This window comes from Drosophila mojavensis, unplaced genomic scaffold (assembly GCF_018153725.1).
Source record: "Drosophila mojavensis isolate 15081-1352.22 unplaced genomic scaffold, ASM1815372v1 contig_231, whole genome shotgun sequence".
NCBI classification, from domain to species: Eukaryota; Metazoa; Arthropoda; class Insecta; order Diptera; family Drosophilidae; genus Drosophila; species Drosophila mojavensis.
The window spans coordinates 6246057-6265787 of NW_025318772.1; the positions used below are offsets into that span (position 1 = coordinate 6246057).

The 19731-nt window shown below is 43.4% G+C and overlaps 1 protein-coding gene and 1 long non-coding RNA gene across 2 annotated transcripts; one reads left to right on the forward strand and one right to left on the reverse strand.

Annotated features, from left to right (window-relative positions):
- The first annotated feature begins 4241 nt into the window (after positions 1-4241).
- On the forward strand, positions 4242-6391 carry LOC122757011. Its single transcript, XR_006356898.1, has 3 exons — positions 4242-4533; positions 4676-4992; positions 5045-6391. It is a non-coding gene; the product is annotated as an uncharacterized LOC122757011 (long non-coding RNA).
- A 1011-nt stretch (positions 6392-7402) lies between these two features.
- LOC6575143 (protein tailless) lies at positions 7403-9490 on the reverse strand. The gene is made up of 2 exons (XM_002001123.4): positions 9169-9490; positions 7403-9065 (listed from the first exon to the last, which is right to left on the reverse strand). Exons 1-2 carry the CDS (start codon positions 9242-9244, stop codon positions 7789-7791), a joined length of 1353 nt encoding a protein of 450 aa, XP_002001159.1. The 5' UTR covers positions 9245-9490; the 3' UTR covers positions 7403-7788.
- Between the last annotated feature and the right edge of the window lie 10241 nt (positions 9491-19731).

A 19731-nucleotide genomic window follows, 5' to 3' on the forward strand; every position in this document is an offset into this window, starting at 1 on the left:
CGGCTTTCCGAGCAGACACCAAAGAGATGCGTCAGATACTTGTTAGGATGATATGATAGCAGATTTCTACTTATTTCGGTTGCAGTGGCTAAGGCTTTTGCATTGCGCGATTTTTCAGTTCATTGAGTTGCAGTTAATTGGCTGAGGCTAAAGACTTTCAAGATTCTTAAGATCTTTGATATGTCTGAGAAAATATTCTGAATTGTTTTGCAAGAAGTTGCTCAATACTAGCTGTAAATTCGCTTTTAGTTATTGTTTATTTCATATCATATTTCCCCAACATTTCAGTGAGTGTAAATCATATGTGAAATAAAGTGCTGAAATGAGCTTCAGCTAGTGTTGTTCTTTCCTCGTTAATCTCACGCCCCATAAATCGACAAAACTGTGGCAATTAACCACAACAAAGCACAAATTATGTCATAAGTATTTTCGTGTTGATGATTTTCCCATTTTCATTTGCCTGAGAATTATGACAATAATGTGACAATTTACATAGCGCATCTACAAATCGCACCAGGGGGTGCCGCCAGCCACCCCTAAAAATATATAGAGATAGACAATTGAAACGAGTCCAGAAACGGAAACAGTTGCATAGGATCGGGTCAGCCAACGGCTCATCAGACAGCCAAAACTAGCTGGCAGCCAGCCAGTCAGCCAGTCAGACAGACAGACAGCGACACACACACTCATTAAAATTAAACGAGCCAACGCACAAAGCATTTTCCAGCCGGCTCTAGAGAGCAGTTCACTGCCCTACCATCGCAGTCGACCCAACTGTAGCGCATCTCAGCTGCTGGCGCAACATTGTCAACGGTTCTCAAGTGTGATCCGTATGGTAAACAGTGACGGGTAATAGTTAGTTTTTTAAGCAGCTCAGTCGCAGCACGCGCAGGACCAAGGCTCAACCCGTAGGCCAGGCGCATCACTGTTTACATTCGATTGCCACCCCAAGGAATATGTCAGCAGCAGCAGCCCACATGAAGCTGACAAGCCACGCCAAGTCAGTGCCACCTAACGCGATCCGTTAGATACGAGTTCCACTCGGAACGTGAGTTCTAATACTCTAGCAGAAGGTATAATAGTTGAATGAAGGAATTTGTTATCAAAAGGCTTGGTCTCAAATGCTAAGAGAGTATGTATGTATAATACTCTAAGAAATAATGGATATAATAATAAAATCATTATTCTTTATAAATTATCTGTTATTCATACCAAACTATTTTTATTATGCTTTTGAGATAGCCGTTTGTGATTTTATGTAGATAATATTGTATACGCGTAGAAGAATATTTCAATAGTTTCTTTAATATTATTTAATTTTGGTTCAAATAAAAATGAAGAATATAACCAAAATATATATTTAAAAAAAATATATATAGTAATATCAAAAACTTTTAAAAATAGTTTTCTTTAATTTTTGTTTTTTATAATTTTATTTATTTTTTTTTTAATTTCCCGTTTCGTAAAGGGATTTTGTGGAAATTGAGTTGCTTTAAAAGAAATACATATTAATGCACTGAATACATAGAAGAATTTTCGGCAAGGGTATTTGGCCTTCGGCACCCCAGTGTCTCCTCTAACTGGCTTAACTCTCTTCATTTTTTCTCTATCATGATTGTCGCCATGTTTGCTGTACGGCTAATCCCCGCAGCGGGCTGTCGCGCGCTTGCCGCAGACTGATGCAAATATTTTATGAAGTGTTTGAGGGTACTTCAGAAATTAGTTCCCATGTAAGCGCTTAAATTGCGCTCACCTACAGGGTATATGTAGTTGATCGCTCTCCCTTCCCAACTCCCTCCTCCTCCTCTCTCTCTCTCTCTCTCTATCTCTCTTTGGCTCTGGCTCTGGCTCTAATCTGTATGCTAGAGCAAATTGAAAAGCGTTCGGTTTTTTATCTCCCATTGTCAATGGCAGTCAGTTAACCAGCTGTTGTTTCGCCTCTTGTCAATTGTGATGTCAGTATGTCAGGCGCCCCGCCTTTCGAGAGGATAGTTTAGTGTTTAGTTTGTCACCGAATCGCCGCAGCCGCAGACTCCCTGACAGTTTTCGCGTCCCATTTGCGGATTATGCCGCAAATCCCTTTTATTTGACAAAATGGCTTCGATAAAAAAGAATTGTAATGAATTATAGGTCGCCTATGTGTGTGTGTCTGTGTGTGTGTGTAGTTGTAGTAATACATAATCATAAAATTGAAGTTGATTTTGTTGTTGCCGCATTCTGACAGCTGTCGTCATTTGGCTCTAAGGTGAGCCGTGGCGCGCTCTGGCCGGGCTCGAGCGATCGTTGTCGCCAGTTGCATTGCCAATAGCCACTCGAGAGTTGGAAACAAAGTTGCCTCTGTGGAAAGTATTAATGTTTTCTGCAGCAGTCCACCAAGTGGCTCGGCTTGCTGGCTCTACAAAATAATTTTCGAGCATTGTTGATCCTTTGTGGCTTATTCGCGACGTTCAGCGAAACAAAGGCTCTCCAAAATTGGTTTGCCAATATCCGCCACATACCTCTAACTAACAACCCCTTTTGTTTTAGCACACACTCTCTACCTCGCTCTCTGCTTCCCTCTCTCTCTTTTGCTCCTCGCTCCATATCCTGGGAGCGCAAACATATAACTAATACACTTTTCGGTGTGAGTTGGTCTCGAGTTGCTGCTGTATAGTGTAAAAGTGGCCACTTGGGTGGCTCAAGTGGCAACCTCGCCCAAATCACACGAACGACAGCTTTCCCATACGCCGTGTGTTTTGCTGCTGCGACTGCGGCTGCGGCTGTTGCTGGGCTCGAAGCTTTGTCAAAGTCGATTTGTTACATTCTCAAGTGCTCGAAGGCCCGTTACGAGCCCCTCTTCCCCCTTCTCGTTCCCTTCCAATATTTGCAATGCACTTGGTGCACGGTCGCCTCTGTTTTGGAATGCAGCACAGCAGCACAGGGTTGCCCAAATTACCGTTACGCCTCTGGGGTGGCTCGGTCTGAGCGCTCGTTATTTTGACATATGGCCCTATTGATGTTGTTGATGACGCTCCTGGTCAAAGGTGGTGCAAGCCACAGCCGCCGCTGCCACCGCCACCGCCACCGCCACCGCTGGCCTTCAAGCTGCAATGATGACGCGACTGCTTTTCACTTTTTAGCGTTGCGGGTCAACTTGGGCCGTGTTCCCAGGACTTGTACGTGTACGGGACTTGCGTGATACGATAATAGCTTCATTCACGGATGCGCCATGCACCTGATGACCACCTGCTTTATTGACCGGAAGTTGAAAAGTTTCAAACTTTTCCCGACCATCAAGAGGGGTGCCCGAATAGGTTTTTCCTGGGTTGGGGCCTCACAGTGGCTGGGGGGACTCGTGTAACAGCTTAATTAAATGAAATATTCCCTCTACTTAAATAATAGTTTATCGTCACACAAATGCATAGCTCGCCATATAATAAGCACTTCAAGGCAGCTGCGACGCCATTTTGACATTGCGTTTGGATTAGATGATGTCTTCTTTTTTTCCAGACAGATTGCGAGTTACCCTAATGAACTATCTACGCAGTCGACTAGCGCCTCGGGGCAGTGAGCGGTCGTCGGCTTTGTTATGCTAACAACAAAAAGCAAATTTAAAGACAACATCAAATGGAAAGGCAACAAATTCAATTAGGCTGCGACGTCATCAGTTGCCCCGAGGCAGCCGCAGAGGAACAGCTTCCTGCGCACAGGACTTCCTACAGTCGATTGCATGCAGCAAATGCAAGCAGTTGTGTGGCAATACTGGCAGCGCATAAGTTTCCCATACTAAGCCCCTATACCAAAGAGAGAGAGAGAGGGAAAGAGAGAGGGATGGAGTGGGTTGGAACACACACAACGCTCTGTCGTCTTGGTGGTCCAGCAAGGCTCAGCTTTTGATTGAGCATCAGAAAGTAATAATCCTCGACATGCCCATATAAAACTGTCGCCGCTGATCGCATAACACTTGTTTTGCCTGTCAATATTCGAAGCGAAATTCGAGCGAAACACTCTCCGTGGATCTCCAAAATGCGGGCAATTGCAACTTTCTTGAGGTTAAACGCAAGTTGCTCTTGAGCTCTCAAGTATCAGTCGAAGCCCGGCAGCCTTTGTTCGTTGGGATCGTCGCGATTTGCCCTCAATATTTTTCTCACCTCCAGGAGGTCCACTCATCAGCTGCCCTCGGGCCCTATTGTGCCCAACGCAGATTGTAACAATAAAAAACTGAAGATTTACGTAGACTTAGACTCGGGCATCAAGTACTTAAGAGCATAAAAGACGCTAGGATGTGCCAATGTGCCAAGTACTTTTGATTAGCAAACGCTTCACTGATTTTGATTGTCAGCTCAGCTATGGGAATCTGATCTTGTGATCTGCTGCTGATTCTCCTGCGGAGCAGCTGCTAGTGCGTTGCACTAGTTCTGCTAATAAACATCATTAGATACGTCCAAACGTCAAATTAACTAGCTAAGCGCTAACAACAATGCCACTGCCTCGGAGCCTTTGCGAAAATGCAAATCGAATTTTCCACAGAAAAACAGCCATTTGCCCACTAAAGTAAGTTAAGCTGCCGTACAGGCTGCGGGGCAGGGCCGAGGCTTAGTCTCTAGTCCATAAGCCATACAACAATTAGAATTAGAGAAGATGAATATGTGTATATATTATCTCCCTCCCGCTCGCTCGCTTATCTGTGCGGCAGATATAGGAAATTGATCTGGCGATAAATCGAGCTACTCAATTTACAAAAACAACGCCGCCCTGGTACCGCTTTGACTTCTACTGGCTGCCGTTCGGTTGGCCGAGCAACTCGAACCAACTCGTCCTGGGACTGACTTCAGGTACAACAATGAGGCAAACGGAAGCCGGATTTGCAGCTTGCGTCTTGCGGCTAGCTGGCAAGGATCGCACGGATGTTTAATATTTTGGCTTAGAGACATTCTCATTATATTTGAAAACAATGGCCCATGATGCGGCCTTGTCGACCGCCCGGCCAGGATTTGAGCGTTTAGCAAAAGGGTAATCCAGCCCATTAAAATCTATTTGCATACTCATATTTTTGTTTCGCTAGGTAATTGCGCATGGATAACCGCCTAACCAACGCAATGATCCACACAGACATCGAGCTCGGACTCGAACTCAGACTCGGACACGAACTCGGAATGACAATCGGAGTTCGGCTCACATCGAAGACCTGTCGTCGGAGCTAAGCTAGCTGAAAACCTGCCACAGACGCGGGGATACGTGTCTTTCCACACCTGCCCCGGTAAGCAGGTCTGCGGATCTGCGGCATTCGCTTACGCGAATTGCGTTAATCACGCACGTCGCCCTTCATTGAGGACGCGGATTACTTAATCAACGAAAATCTATGAATTAAAAGTGTTACCGAAAATCCGCCAGCTTCGGGCCAGATTCCGACGAAGTTCTGGCCGCAGAGCCACTTGAGCTGAAGAGCTGCAGCAGCGATTGATCTGAGCTGGCTCCGGCTTAGCCCACACACCCACCCAACCCTGGGAGGGAGTTGAAGTTCAGTCTTGAGCTGATTTAAAGCAGTTCAAGTGGACCGAACGGGCCCAAAGCTTGTGACACAAGTTAGTCCCTCGGCTGGTTGGTGGCTTAATCAAGGATTTCAATTAGAGCCAACGGCTTAGTCAGGGCTTGCTCCACATTTCGCCAGAGGAAATCAATAAGTGAAAATTTTCTCTCTTTTTATTGCGAATGCGAAAAAAAGGGAAAACTACAAATTAAGACCTAAACAATGCAAAGCCAACAATGTGCAGAAAAACGTTACTGATGACAGAATGATGAGGATTAAACCAACACAGGCGCACAGCTAGGACTACGACTGTAACAACAACAACCACAATTGCATAGAGCCTCACACACATACACACACACAACCGTCGTCGTCGCCTCTGAGTCTATTAAAAGTCTAAAGGCAGATAATAAAGGGCCATTAGGACTTAAAAGGGCTCAACAACCCAGCGGCAGCAGTCGAAACGCTTTGTGCCCTCAGAGACAACAAAATTTGTGCCGGATTCAACAGCAGCAGCACCAATAACAACAACAACAACAACAACAGCATCTGCAGCATCCAAGCAGAGTCGAGCATGGACCTTGGCAAAGTCGAAATGGCAGCAGCAACGAAGCATATTTAATTCCAAATCCCCGCAAGCATTGAGCTATGGGTGCTACGGGTTAGGGTAGGTTTTTGCACTATGCTCCTGAAACTGAATGTGTGTCAGTGCCATAGACATCACACACACTCACACACACACATATATATATATATATATATATATATATCTATATAGAGGATATATTTGTATGGATGCATTCAACATTTCTATTTACTTTGGCCAACGCAATTACAACAATTTTGCAGCAGCCAGCCAAAACGATTGGCAACTGTTTTCCTCGTTCCTTGTTTGTTCAGCCTTCAGTCGAAGGGATACTACATACATTATGGCATGCCCGGTTCCATGTGCCATTGTCAAAGGATTCAATTGCTATTGTCTGCCATGGACATAGCAGCGATCCAACGCCGCTCGACAAAGTCATCAAAAGTGAATTTTTGCTTTTTAACTTTTTGAATTCTGTTTTGTACGCAGCCAGGCAGCCAGGCAACCAGGCATCTAGGCCAAGGGCAGAGAGTCGGCCCAGTCGAGGGGACAGCGATTTGGAGCGGCCATTTTAAAGCCAACTGCCATTCCAAATTAATCCCGACTTTGGTTTGTTGATGTGGAAAAACTATGCTAATTTGTTTGATTTCAATCCCAAATGCAGCAGATCTTTTGTTCGAGGATTTGCATAATGCATTTTAGATTACCTTGACGGGCACTGCGGTTGGTCCTATGACTTTTTTGTGAGCCCCAAAGAAGTCGTTTAAAAGGTTAAATAGTTTTTAGTTTAAGATTATATCGAATGTCAGTCTAATATAAAATAAAAATAAGTTTTAATATCGAGAATTTCGCATAATTGAATTAGAAAAGAATATTCACAGTTGCCTTTTAAAAAAAATGTTTGTAAAATCTAAGATTAAAAAAAAATATATATATATATATAATTTACTTCTCTGTCTTCCGTCTTTTACTTTGATTTACAAATAGAAAGATTGAATGATAAAATGTACTTAGTGAAATTTATAATAATTCCAAGGCCTTTATTTTAAATTGAACTGAACCTATTTAGAATGATTGCAACTTTGGAAATAAAATCATCTCAATGAATTCTATGACAACAAATATCTAACATTATATTTTCATATATCACAGAAATCAGTATTATATATTTTATCTACATAAGATTACATCTAAATATACACCCGTATTCCAAGATATGAAACGATATACCCATTAAATAATTCATCAAATTGTTTTTGTTTTGAGAGTAGCTTTAGCTATTTATATTTTTATATATTTTGTATTTTTTCTATGCTAATTTTATTAAACATATATGATATGTACTAATGTATTAATAAAACTTAAAAAAAAAGTTTCAACTTTTTCGAATCACGTTGTGAAAAAGATGTACGTATAACGAATACATTTTAAGGCTCAGATCCAAGAGATTTGTAAGCTTTCTGCAGCAGTTCACTGTTGAATATTGTCCAATGGTCACTGTCACTGTCTCAGCCAGTGTAACCCGTCAACCTCCTCAACTCCCAGCTCCCAACTTCCAACTCCTCAACTCCAATTATACTTTCAGATATCACAGTTTCCAGCACTACGAAGGCACTTCAAGTGCGCGGACGCGGTCTTGCCGACGGCAATGCAAGTCCTTCCGACTTCGATGCAATTCAACTTAGAGTGGGCCTCAGATCTTGCGTTGGCTGTACATGTCCGAAATGAGACGCACAATGGTAATATCGCCAATGGTCTTGCGGAAGAACAGCTCCTCGATCGTGAAGCTGGACACCTTGTGCATCAGAGAGACGACGCCGAGCAGCGTCTGGAAGCGCAGCGGCTGGTTGGGATGCGTGCGCGAGATGTAGTTGTGGAGTGCGTTGCGGGCATCGTTGTGCATGGACGCCACCTTGTTGGACTCCAGGAGACCACGAGACTCAGCCGAGGCACTGGAGTTGGGGCTGCCGCTGCCAGTTAGTATGGAGCTGTTGGCCAGGTCCTCAGTCGAACTAGCAGCGGGCGGCGACTTGCGGAAGAGCGAAATGGCACGCAGGCACTCGTACTCCGTGCTGTCGATGTTCAGATGACACAGCTGGTTCAGAACATCCTGGAAGGCGTGCACCTCGCGGGCAACAACGCTCACAATGTCGCGATTGGAGTTCTCCGACTCGTAGACGAAGAGCAGCTGGGCAAAGTTCATGGGCATGAGATACTGCGCCATAGCCAGGATGAAGAACTCCTTCCAGGACTCTTCCAGCAGCAGCAGCTGGTCGGGCATAGGCAGCTCGGTGAAGGCGCGCACACTTTTGATCCAGTTCACGTTCTTGAAAAGATGCTCTGCAGCCGTTTCCTTAATATGCTCGGCGGCCATTAGCGGCGGCGTCGGTGGCAGCGCCCGGGTGGCCAGCGCATTCATGTAGGCGGCGGTGGGGGAGAAGAAGCCGTGATGGCCCTGGTGCACAGGGTGGTGTGGCACACGCGGCACCGAAAGGTCAAGTACGGCAGCAGGCGGTGGGGGCTGGAAGGCGGCACTCAGTGCGCCGTGATGGTGTCCACGTTGCACGCCCGGAATGGGCATCGGCAGGCCGGGAAATCCAGTCAATGCAGCTGTATTCATGAGTATCTCTGGCGGTATCTGCGGCATCTCGGCGGCACCCATCATAGCATCCTTGTACATGGCCATGTGACGGCGCAGCGTTGAGTTGCGTGGTCCGCGCTCATGCTGCACGGCATCCTTGTTCATGCCCACCTCAAAGCACTTGCGCAGTCGGCAGGCGCGGCACTGATTACGGTGCGTCTTGTCGACGACGCAGAGTCCCTGCTTCTGTGACTTGCACACGTACTGGCGAGAGCGTCGGATGCTGCGCTTGAAGAAGCCAGCGCAACCATCGCAGGCATAGATGCCGTAATGCTTGCCGGAGCTGTGATCCCGGCAGACCTTGCACGGCACATGGTACAGGATGCGACCTGAAGGAGGCAGAAGAAATAAAGTTTGAGTTAGTTTGTTTCTCTTGAATGGAGTCGGGATGGAGTTTGCTCCTCAACTATGTTAGGTGGAACCAATACTTACTGGATGCAGCTGGCGACAGCCGAACGCTGTTGTATTTCTGATCCATCATGTCTGGCGAACCCTCCGACGATTGCATACCGATGTGGGGCGTAATTTTGGCGATTTATTAGGCACAATTTCAGCAGAATAAAAGCACACACACTTTTCACTTGGCGCAATTTTCAAATTGCTTTCAAATTTATGTTCGTTAGTTTCGATTTGAGAGTTTTCAGCTCTGAAGGCTTGAGTCGAACTTCTGTTTTGGCGTACTACACGACGACGACGTGGACGAGCGAAGTGGACTCGTTGAGATCACGGATGATTGTGTTGTCTGCTCACCACCCAGCTCCTGTTTTAATAGTCCTGCTCTCAATCCTGCTGCCGTGCCATTCAACGAACAGTCGATCACCCCTAGGTAGCAGCCGCGCGCGTTTATTGGTCGTTGCGCTGCCCAGCCAGAGAGGGTTGGCCAGCTATTGTCTGCTCACTCGCACGCATTACCTCTAACGCGCTGGCTGCCGTGGCAGCGATTTATGATCCTGCAGCAGCGGCTGCCATTGCGAAAAATTCATTGAGCAGCCGTCGCTCATGCTCATTCTCAACTTTTCGCCTCTGAGATTTTATGGTCTTTTTCCGTTGAGGTTCGCTCTCAGCGTCTACCTGCCAAACGCTCTCTCTATTGTCTCACTCGCTCTCTCTCTCTCTCTCTGGCTCTCTGTCCTTTACCTTCTCTTTGGCAGTGTGACAGTTGTTATTATGAGCAGGCACATCCTCATCAGCAGCAGCACTCATGGCTGGCCGTTTATGGCGCTGGCCATTGTTGCCGCTTTGTGATTTGTGTGAAGTACCTGTGGGTACATGTCGTTTGTGTCTGTGCTGCACCACCCGAACCACGGTGCAAGGGTTGTTCAGTGCGGGGTGCTTTTAGTGCAATTGTTTCATTCATCTATTGAGCCAACTGAACTTTTATGATGTAATTGTCCTGTAAGTAGACTCTGCGATTGATTGGGCAAATATCAAACACTTTGTGGCAGCCACTCAAGGCTGCAGCTTTAATCACTCATGCCCAGCACAGCCACCCGTTATCGCGCTCTCTCTCTCTCTTTCGGCCTCTCTTTCACTTAGCCCTAACTAAGCCTGCTTAGAGTATGCCTTTTACAGAGGCAGCTCAAATTAAATTCAAGTGGGATCATTTTAATCGCCCCACGCGTAACTTAACCAACAGCCAGCAAGGTTTCCTCAGAGGCATTGGCCTAATCGCGTGCCGCTTAAGCAGATTAGAGCCAGAGGCCAGGACTAAAACCAAGACGACGACAACGACGAAGACGAAGATCAAGATCAGCCAAGGGCGAATAATTTAAAGCAAGCTTTTCACAGAGGCAAAAACTCAACAAAAGGATCAACGCCCAAGGCAAATGCTCTAGCATTATAGAATTCGGGCGAAAAATATTGTACTTTATAATGTTAAGCAAGATCCCGTAAGTCTGGTGCGATTAAAACTCGAACGCCTAGCCCAGCCTTGACCGAGGGGTTGTCAGTCCCTCGCTGCTGTTGCTGCTGTGAGAACTCGAGCTCGAGTCCGCAAATGTAAATGCAAATGCCAATGCGTACGCATTGATAGATGACGAGACATTTAAAAAGAGCAATTATATATTTCGATTCATATTACGGATGCGTAACTTGATCAATAAAACGCTTGCGATGATAGCAACAACAGCAACACCAAATAACAAATAATAAAATGAAAAGGGTCTAATTAGAATAGCAACCCCTCGAGTGGACTGATGCTGTTGCCGAGGGTAGTTGTTGATGGTGCTTAGATTGGGTGCGATGAGCATGTGTCGTGGACACCCACCCACCACCAGCGAGTTGTCCGTCTCTCTGGTCTCTCAGGTGTGCAGCATGGGAATGTGCTTGCGTGTGATGTTATTCCGATGCAACGATTCAGATCATTAGCTCATGGATGGTACAATGCTGAATACTGTTGATTATGATGCTCTAGTAAACCAGATGACGATGACATATTCATTTTTAGTATACTGTTCTCTGGCCATCGGTCAATTTGAATGATGTGATGTGACTGTGCTGACTAACTAAGGGTTTATCGTGGGAACTCAGAAATATGCATGACCTTCGCTTCAATTGATGCTGTCTCTAATATTGCTACCAGCTGCCCACTCCCACTCCCATTATTTTTCTCATTATCTAACTTTCCCATATAATTCGATCGTATAAATATTCCTGGGCTCCAATTTCAATTGAATTTACCTAAGGGAAATTCGCAGGAAATCTCCGAGCGCGACTTTCATTCAAGTTAAGTAGCGCTCCATTACTTAATGAAATTCTGTAACGCCGGCGAACTGCTAATCCCGCTAATCCCCGCGGATTACCGCTAAATCCACCACAAGTCCTTAAACAGCAGTCGCGCGCAGGCAGCCAAGATACAGATCGACACTCAGGTAGGCCTAAGACGCATATGGTCATATGCCAATTGAAGGTCAACTTGGAAAACAGAAGAAGAAGCATAGTCAATAATGATATTCCGGCGAAAAGCATACAGCATATGACTTTTTAGCAAAATTCCTTAAAGACTGCAGGTTAAGCCTTGCGCCTTGCGAAAGCGAAAGGGTTGAGCGGGTGGTAGGTAGGGGCGCAAGCGGGCGCAGCAGCCGACGCGTCGTCGCCTGGGTAGAGCTAAGGCTAATGATGGTTCACAAAAACTGTAGTTAGCACCTTTTTGTCTTCGAAGAATGCCAAGAATGGCTGTTAGGTAGCGAGCTGCATTGGGCAGCAAAGTTTTATGGTCCTCATTGGCACTTTCGTTGCATTTTTATGAATCACAGTTGATAGTGGCCGAAAGGGTTAGCACTCATAAACATGCATCAAAATCGCAGCCACTATATAAGAATACATGCCACTACTGTATGACATTGTTGTCAGGCGTCTGACGACGCCACAAACCTAATGACAGTTCGGCAGAACCAAAAAGGGTTAGAGAATTTGGGAAATTTCCTTCATTTACTTTGGTTTGGAGCGGAAAATTTCATGTTTTACTGTTTATGGCCCAAAAGTTGGCACCGTTCATTGAGCAGCAAGAACATTTGCCGGCTGTTCCCTTACCCTCGCCCATCATTATGAATCGCGCCAGACTTTTGATGGGAAAGTCCCGAAATGTCATTAGGTGAACTCTTTGTATTTCGTTTATGACCGTGCCGAACGTAGTTTCGTATATTTACATATTCCACCTTATGTAGATCATGTATTGGATAAGAAACATGTGCTTTTCAAATTTCAGGTCGATAACGCGTTATGTAAGCCTCTAGAAATATTTGATCATAGATGAGAAAATAGGGCAGAAAATGTGATTTGCTTACATTGATACAGATTATTAGTTCAGTCTTTGTGTTTATATATTTTGATACATTTATCATATGTGTCTTTTCCTCTTTATTTTCTCCCTAATTTTCGAAGACATTTTGTTTGCTTTTGGCGCGTTATCTGCAGTTTGCTAGCATTTTGTCATAAAATTCTTATAATTTTGGCGCCTATATTATGTAAATTTATTTTTTAAGTATGCATAAAATCAGCGGAAATGAAAATACGTTTCAGGCAACTTCCGCTCGAACAAGAAACCAATGCAACTCCGCTCAGTCAAAGCAGAGTTCATAAAAGCAAAAAGCACGTCAACCCGAAAGTAAAAACAGACAAGTCCCCAAAAGCCAAACAAAAGGATTGAGTGCATGAGAAACGAGCCGACTGCCACATCAACAGGAAGCGACTCAGAGATCACGTCGAAATGGCTAAGCAACCAAGTGCTAGTTTCGTAAGGATGTTACCCAGGAAGTAAACTATTATAGTCCCGAACAAAATCTCAAAAGGTACAACAACTACGAACTACGAAAAAGCGCAATAATTACACAGTGCATAAATTGAATCAGGGCTGAAGCAGAGACAGAGTAGGGGATAAGGGACAAGGTACGTAGCTGACAGATAAGCAATCTGATCTTGAGAAATCATTTGAACAATTCATAAAAACATGAAATTAAAGTGCTCAAATGTCGGCTCGAAATTGCGTAAAGTAGGAGCCGAGGCAAATGACGGCACAAAGTTGAGCAACTTTTGTCGGGTTTGACAAACAGATACAGAGAGGAATAGGAGCACTATCGAGCCTTGGTTCCCAGAGCTGCACGTGCAAAATATATACATACATATATAAATCTCTATGTATGTGTGTTTGTAATGAGAGCAAAGCAAAGGCATCCGCTGAGATAAGTTTCATATAGCTGCCACGGAAGCGCGACCAAACAATGGGACACACCTCCAAGATCATATGCGTGCATCGTACTCATCATCTCTCGGAACCCAATGGGATTCGCTGCCGTGCTGATGTTAACCTGATATCTGAGCGTGTCCTCTTTCAGGCATTTGAATGCTCGCAATTTATGCAACAGGAGCAGAAGCTGGAGCAGGAGTAGCGCGCGCAGAGGAAACAAGTGATGAAGTCGCTGCTTCCATTTCAGTTGATTGTTGATTGTTGTGTCCTGGTTCCATAAAAAACGAACAGCGAAGGCTTGCATAAGTGCCATGTCCTTTTGTGCTGCGTCCTCTCAGTTTAGTTGATCTCAGTTTCGCGTTCCTCTGGTCCTCGCAGTGCTCTCTGATGTCTTTTGTTTTCATTCCATTTGCCAGCCAAAATGACGCACAACATAACTTAAGGACTTTTTGTTTGCCTTTTTTAGAATTGATTTTTTTTTTCTGTTTTCTGTTGTTGTTGCTGTAGACGTAAGTAGGATGTCCTGTCCTGTTGCTGCTGCTACTGCTGGCCGTTTCTGGTTGCCTTTTTTTTGTTTCTTGGCTTAGTCGTTTGCATGTGCTAAGCCAAGAAGATTATGTCATGCTGAGATTATTTGATTTGCAGCCAGCGATAGATGATGCCATAGCGTTGCATTTCTCACGCCTGCACCTCGTTTCAAAGACGTTTCCGATTTCATCTAACGATTAACGAAATTTTACACATTTCCTGCAAATATTCTTAGCAAAATGTGTTTGTCTTTTCACTTGCCCAGCAATGATAGACATCTACTATTCCGCCCACCAGCTTTCCAGTTAAAAGTGTCGCAAACACTAGTTTGCATCTTTTGTTTACTCCATCGATCAGCAGATAGTTGCATTACCAGCGGTAACTTTCTTTGATTTTATTAACATTAAAAAGCCTGATTAGTACTGTAGCAGGAAGTCGGCAAACTCGATTGATATAAATGCCGTAAGGCAACCTGATGTAAACAAAGAAGTTCTAGTAAAAAAACTAGATCTCCTCGGTACTTAGCCCTCGATGTTAATAGAGTTATTAAATAAAAAATATTTAATATTAAAATAAATATTTTATTCATATAATTGTCTTACAAGCATGCTTATTTAATATATCATTTTTTGCCCAATATATTTAATCTGATCATCCACAGAAAGATTGATATTTCTGTATCATTAGAGAAAAAATTATAATACACAAATTATAAAATTATAATAAACTTCATCTAAAGCAAGAGTCATATAGAAATGAAATTTACTATTTAAGGTTTAAAAGAAAAATGACGTTCATCTTGAAAATATGTATTTTTGAATCAACATTATTGATAGTTTGATCATTTTGACAATATTTCAAACCTCAATGAAATGTTAATGCAGAATCAAAGAATACACAAAATTATCCTGTATGTAGATGAATAAAATTGCTTTACTTCTATCAGTCAAAAAGCAATTTTGTTACTCTAAAGATAGAAACTTGAATATTTGAATTAATTGTTGTTTTTTTTTTACTTTTATACATCTACATTCATGTAAGTACAGATTTGCTTATATACGTTGATTTACAGAATTAATAAAAAACAAGTAAGAACGTTGCAGTCGGGCGTTACCGACTGCGGAATACTCATTCACATCCCATCAACAATTTAGTAGCTAAGTTTCGCTCTAATACTGTAGAATATACAGGTTTTTCCGATTTGCCACGCCCCAACTGGGCGTAGACACCTCATTTTTGGTCAGTTTTTAGAAAGAGATAACGGTACCCTAACTGCAAAGTTTGAATGCTTAACCTCAAAAAATGTGAAAATTACAGGGTATTTTTCGATATGCCACGCCCCTAAAGAGGCGTACAAATTATTTTTGGGGAATCGATAGAGGAGGCTACCAGTAACTCAACTATCCAAATTTAAAGCTTCTAGCTATTATACTTTAGGAGATATAAACTTTTGTGGTTTGCCACGCCCCCTGTGGGCGGACATATATCCGACAAAACTTTTTGATCTTGGGTGATCAGTCCGAGTATATATACAAAATTTGAGGTCTCTGCCATCAATAGTGTCCAAAATATAGGAGAATTTTTAAAATCACTATATCTTCAGGTCCGATTTGCCACGCCCCCAATGGGCATAGACTTATAATTTTATCTTTAGACTTTATAGAGTCATACCATTAGCTGACGTGCAAAATTTCAGCATTCTAGGTTTACAACTTTAGGAGATACAGTTTTATCCGATTTGCCACGCCCCCAATGGGCGTAGATATATCCGCCATAGCTCGTGATCTTGGGTGGTCAACGCCGACCTACATACCAAATTTCAGCTTTCTAGCTTTTTAACTAACATGATTTCTGGTATATCGGAAAATGCATTTTCCGATTTGCCACGCCCCTAATGGGCGGATCGGGAAAATTTTAACACTTTATAAATCGGAGATATACACGAGTATGTGTTCCAAATTTCAAGTCTCTAGCTTCAATAGCGCCGAAATAGATTGCGTTCATACGGACAGACGGACAGACGGACAGACGGACGGACGGACGGACGGACAGACGGACAGACGGACGGACAGCAAGACGGACATTGCACAAAACCAATATACTGATTCACTTTCGTGAATGAGTATAAAAAACAGTCGTATATCGCAGTAATAGAGTTCAATGGTCTCACATTGGAGATCATTAACCTTAACCTTACCCTCAGATATCTTGTGTTACTCATCATCAAAGCAATTAATTTGGCCGTGGGAGAGCCAATGCCAATGCCAATGCTAGGGCCAATGTGAGCTTCCACTTAGGGATACATGGCTGATTGAAATTGAATACAAAACGAAAGCAATTCAAGACATATTATCCTGCACAATAATACGACGGCACCTGATGCGCTAACTGCCTACATAATATAACAATTGATTCCACACTCGAGTAGCCCCCAAAAGGCAGAGAGCATAAAATAACAAACAAGGAAGAAATGGGGGCGCTCGACAAGTGATTCAATCGATCGGAGCAATCATGCGGGAGATATTCTAGGATTTTCAACAAAAAGACGCACAGAATAGTTAGATAGTTGAATAAATAGCGAAAATATTCGAATTAACTTCCACGAAATGTTCTTTTCAGCATGCTTATACAGTGAAAGGATAGAGGCTTACAGGCTGGCCAAAAAAAGGGTTTTCGCTAGACATTTCAATTTCTATGGGCCTTTTCCTGAATCGAACAAGTGAATGGAGCTGCGATCAATCTGGCATGGATCTGAAATTGGAGAGTGCATGCGCAATATGTTTTTTGTTTCAATTATGAAATGAACCCTCATCAAGAGCGCTAACTGCCTGATGAATGGAACGGGTCTTGGGCATGTCTTATCTGCAATTTTCGATCATGCGTGGGTACAATTGACTACCAAAGAAGCGATGCTAAACTTGTCAACAGCATTATCTAGATTTCAGCTAAGATCTGTTTATCAATCCCAATATGGAACGCTCTATGAATTAATATTTTATTTGTGCGTTCATCTTCGTTTTTTTTTTTTTTTTAGAGCGATTCTAATTAATGCATTGTCATGACTTTCGCCGCGCAACTGACTGACGGCATTTTGATTTCGAATTCAGTTTTCGGCTCGTATCGAATGTCAGCGACGTGGGAAGCACGCACGACCCAGCTCCATCTACCGTCAAGATGAAAGATATGCGAGATCAACATGTAATCTTTGGCATTAGTACGAAAAAAACGCTTAACAAAATGACAACAACAACCAACAACCAACAGCCAACAGACAACAGCGTAGACAATGAGCGCATGTTGCATGCCCGATCGAATGTCCTTTGATATCAAACGTCTTATGGCAGTACTTATATTTCATTATGCGAAAAGGTAGCACACAAAGGCATTGCTCAAGGAGTACACATTGTTGAGCCAATGCCCGTTGAAAGACCAAGAAGGACCTGTTGTCATCGCACCGACCAGCAACCGGCAACCGGCAGCCAGGTCCCTGCTTCTTGCTCCTGTCTGCTTGCCCCTATCCCCTGTCTGAGTCAACCCCTTGCAGTTCGAGCGAATTCTGATTCCAGCCGTATGCTCTATGCTGGTGCTGCGTCTTTTTACTCGGAACGCACACTTCAACCCTGACATTCAGGCCAGCCAGCCAGCCAACCAGTCAGACAGTCTGACGATCTGCCTACGTCAACTCCCTTGCCATCATCATTATGATTGTGTGGTGCGGTTGCTCGTTGTCCTGGCGGCAGGCTTCCACCGCTTGACACTTGCAGATTAGTAAAGTGTTGAGTCTTAAATAAATTTCCTGCTAATTGCTGTGCGCACAATTAGTTATGCTCCATATACATGAACTCACAAGGCATCGCCTGCAGTTGCACTCTCCAGTTTTGAGGACCTGCAATGATTTGCATTCTTTTTGTTTGTTTGTTTGCTTGCACATGTGGCCCGTGTTATAGCTTGAGGTATTTATAATTTCTTCATTTTTTCTTCTTGAATTAACTTTTTGCCTGATTCATGACTTTTGGTAATTTTAGTTCGTATTTCCGGTACGAATTGTTGCCTCTACGAATGCAGTTTTCTCTGAAATGTGAAGAGGTGTTTCGGAGCACCTAATGCGATTCCAAATTTAACCGGGATTATGCGGTGCCATCTAGTCTGACAAGAGCTAAGAAGTCTTCCTTATTATTAATATTTAAAGAGCTAGGTTGTTTTGAATGCTATAAAATATGTAAATCATAATATATATTTAATTAAAAATATATAAATTTTAAGTATTTATTAATTATTTAAAATGTGGTAATTTAAAAAAAAAAAATGTCTAAGAAAAATTGGAAAAAATTAAATTAAATAAATAAATAAAAGCAGCTATCCATCCACTACTAGTTTTACATTCACTGGTAAATAAGAAGCCTTACAAAATCATTGCATACTTTCGAGCTGTTCATTTAAGAATCTGAAACAGAGCCAACTATCCATAGATGGCGCCATACCATCGAACCGGTAGCGTGTAAAGGCAAGCCAATGCAATCAATTCTCTATACATATCTAAAGTGAATAATAAATATGCTTTAGAATCACTTTGATTACATTTTATGCACATATTAAACTCTTCCAGAGTATTTACTGTAACCAGTTTAAGGCGCCCAATAGACTGTTTCATAAGCATAAAAATTACTTTTTGTATAAACGAAGCAAAAACAAATTTTAACATTTGCATCGAGTCCTTTCTAAAAATAGTCGTTTATCTTATGCATAAATTAATGAATCCCTTTAGAGCTCCTACATGCACAAGCAAGTCACCTAGGCCAACTGTCCAGCTAGCCTGCTAGCCATTTAACCAACAAGCCAACAAGCCAGCCAGCATGCGTGCAGAGCGTGTTCACTAATTATAATGACAAATCGGCCAATTATAATGTCATGTCGTAAATTTCCAAAGCCCGATCGATCATGGCAACGACTGGAATATTGAATAAAAGTGCTCGTAAATTATGAAAAATGAATGTGGCACAGAACAAAGGGGCGCACAAAAGCTGCAACGTTTTAGTTGCAGTTGCAGTTGCAATTAACTGCATATCGAGCAGGACACTTGTTCCGGATCGAGCTAACCAAAATTGCAAATGCAGCGACTGAAGCTTAAGGCAACAGCTGAATGCAGGTGAAGCTAAGCCTGAAGTCAATTTAATGAAGCCAAGCACTGGCCACAGAGCTGTCAGAGAGGCAATCCACGCGCCACGCCCACCACATTAAAAAGCAACTAAAAAGGACGTGCGGGCGTGCTGCTAGCGTCATTCAACCTGTCAGAGCTGGCAGAGTCAGGTAGAAACGTGTAGCTTTCAGATTTATGGCCGACACGCACTGTAGCACGCCCCCAAACACAGATTCCGCACAGATATCCCCAGCATGAGCCCCGAAGCAAACGTGCCCGCTTAGCGTTCATCATGGCACAGACACTTTGCAGGCACTGTTCTGTGGCCGTTGCATTGTAAATTATTTTCGCAGCAGAACTGTTTACTCTGCATGCCAGGCAGGAGCAGGAGCAGCGCGGGGCAGCTGGGGAGTAATTGCCATAGTTGCATACAGTTCAGATTGTGGCTGCAACGGTATATATGGGAGAATATGTATAAGGGGGCTATAACCCGTTCCCTTAGCTGTCCATCAGGCAGCTGACCGCAGAGGGCACGGCACAGCATCATCTTAACATTTACACCAGTCCTACTCCGGTCGGTCTGCCCCTCTCTCTCTCTCTCTCTCTCTCCCCCTGTATCTTAGGCATTCTTCGCATTTACAACAAA

Excerpts from the sequence above, each read along its gene's own strand:
- LOC6575143 (XM_002001123.4), bottom strand. The coding sequence starts at position 9,244 with ATGCAATCGTCGGAGGGTTCGCCAGACATGATGGATCAGAAATACAAC. Across the intron at positions 9,066-9,168 it reads GCTGTCGCCAGCTGCATCCA|GTCGCATCCTGTACCATGTG; the intron begins GTAAGTATTGGT and ends TGCCTCCTTCAG.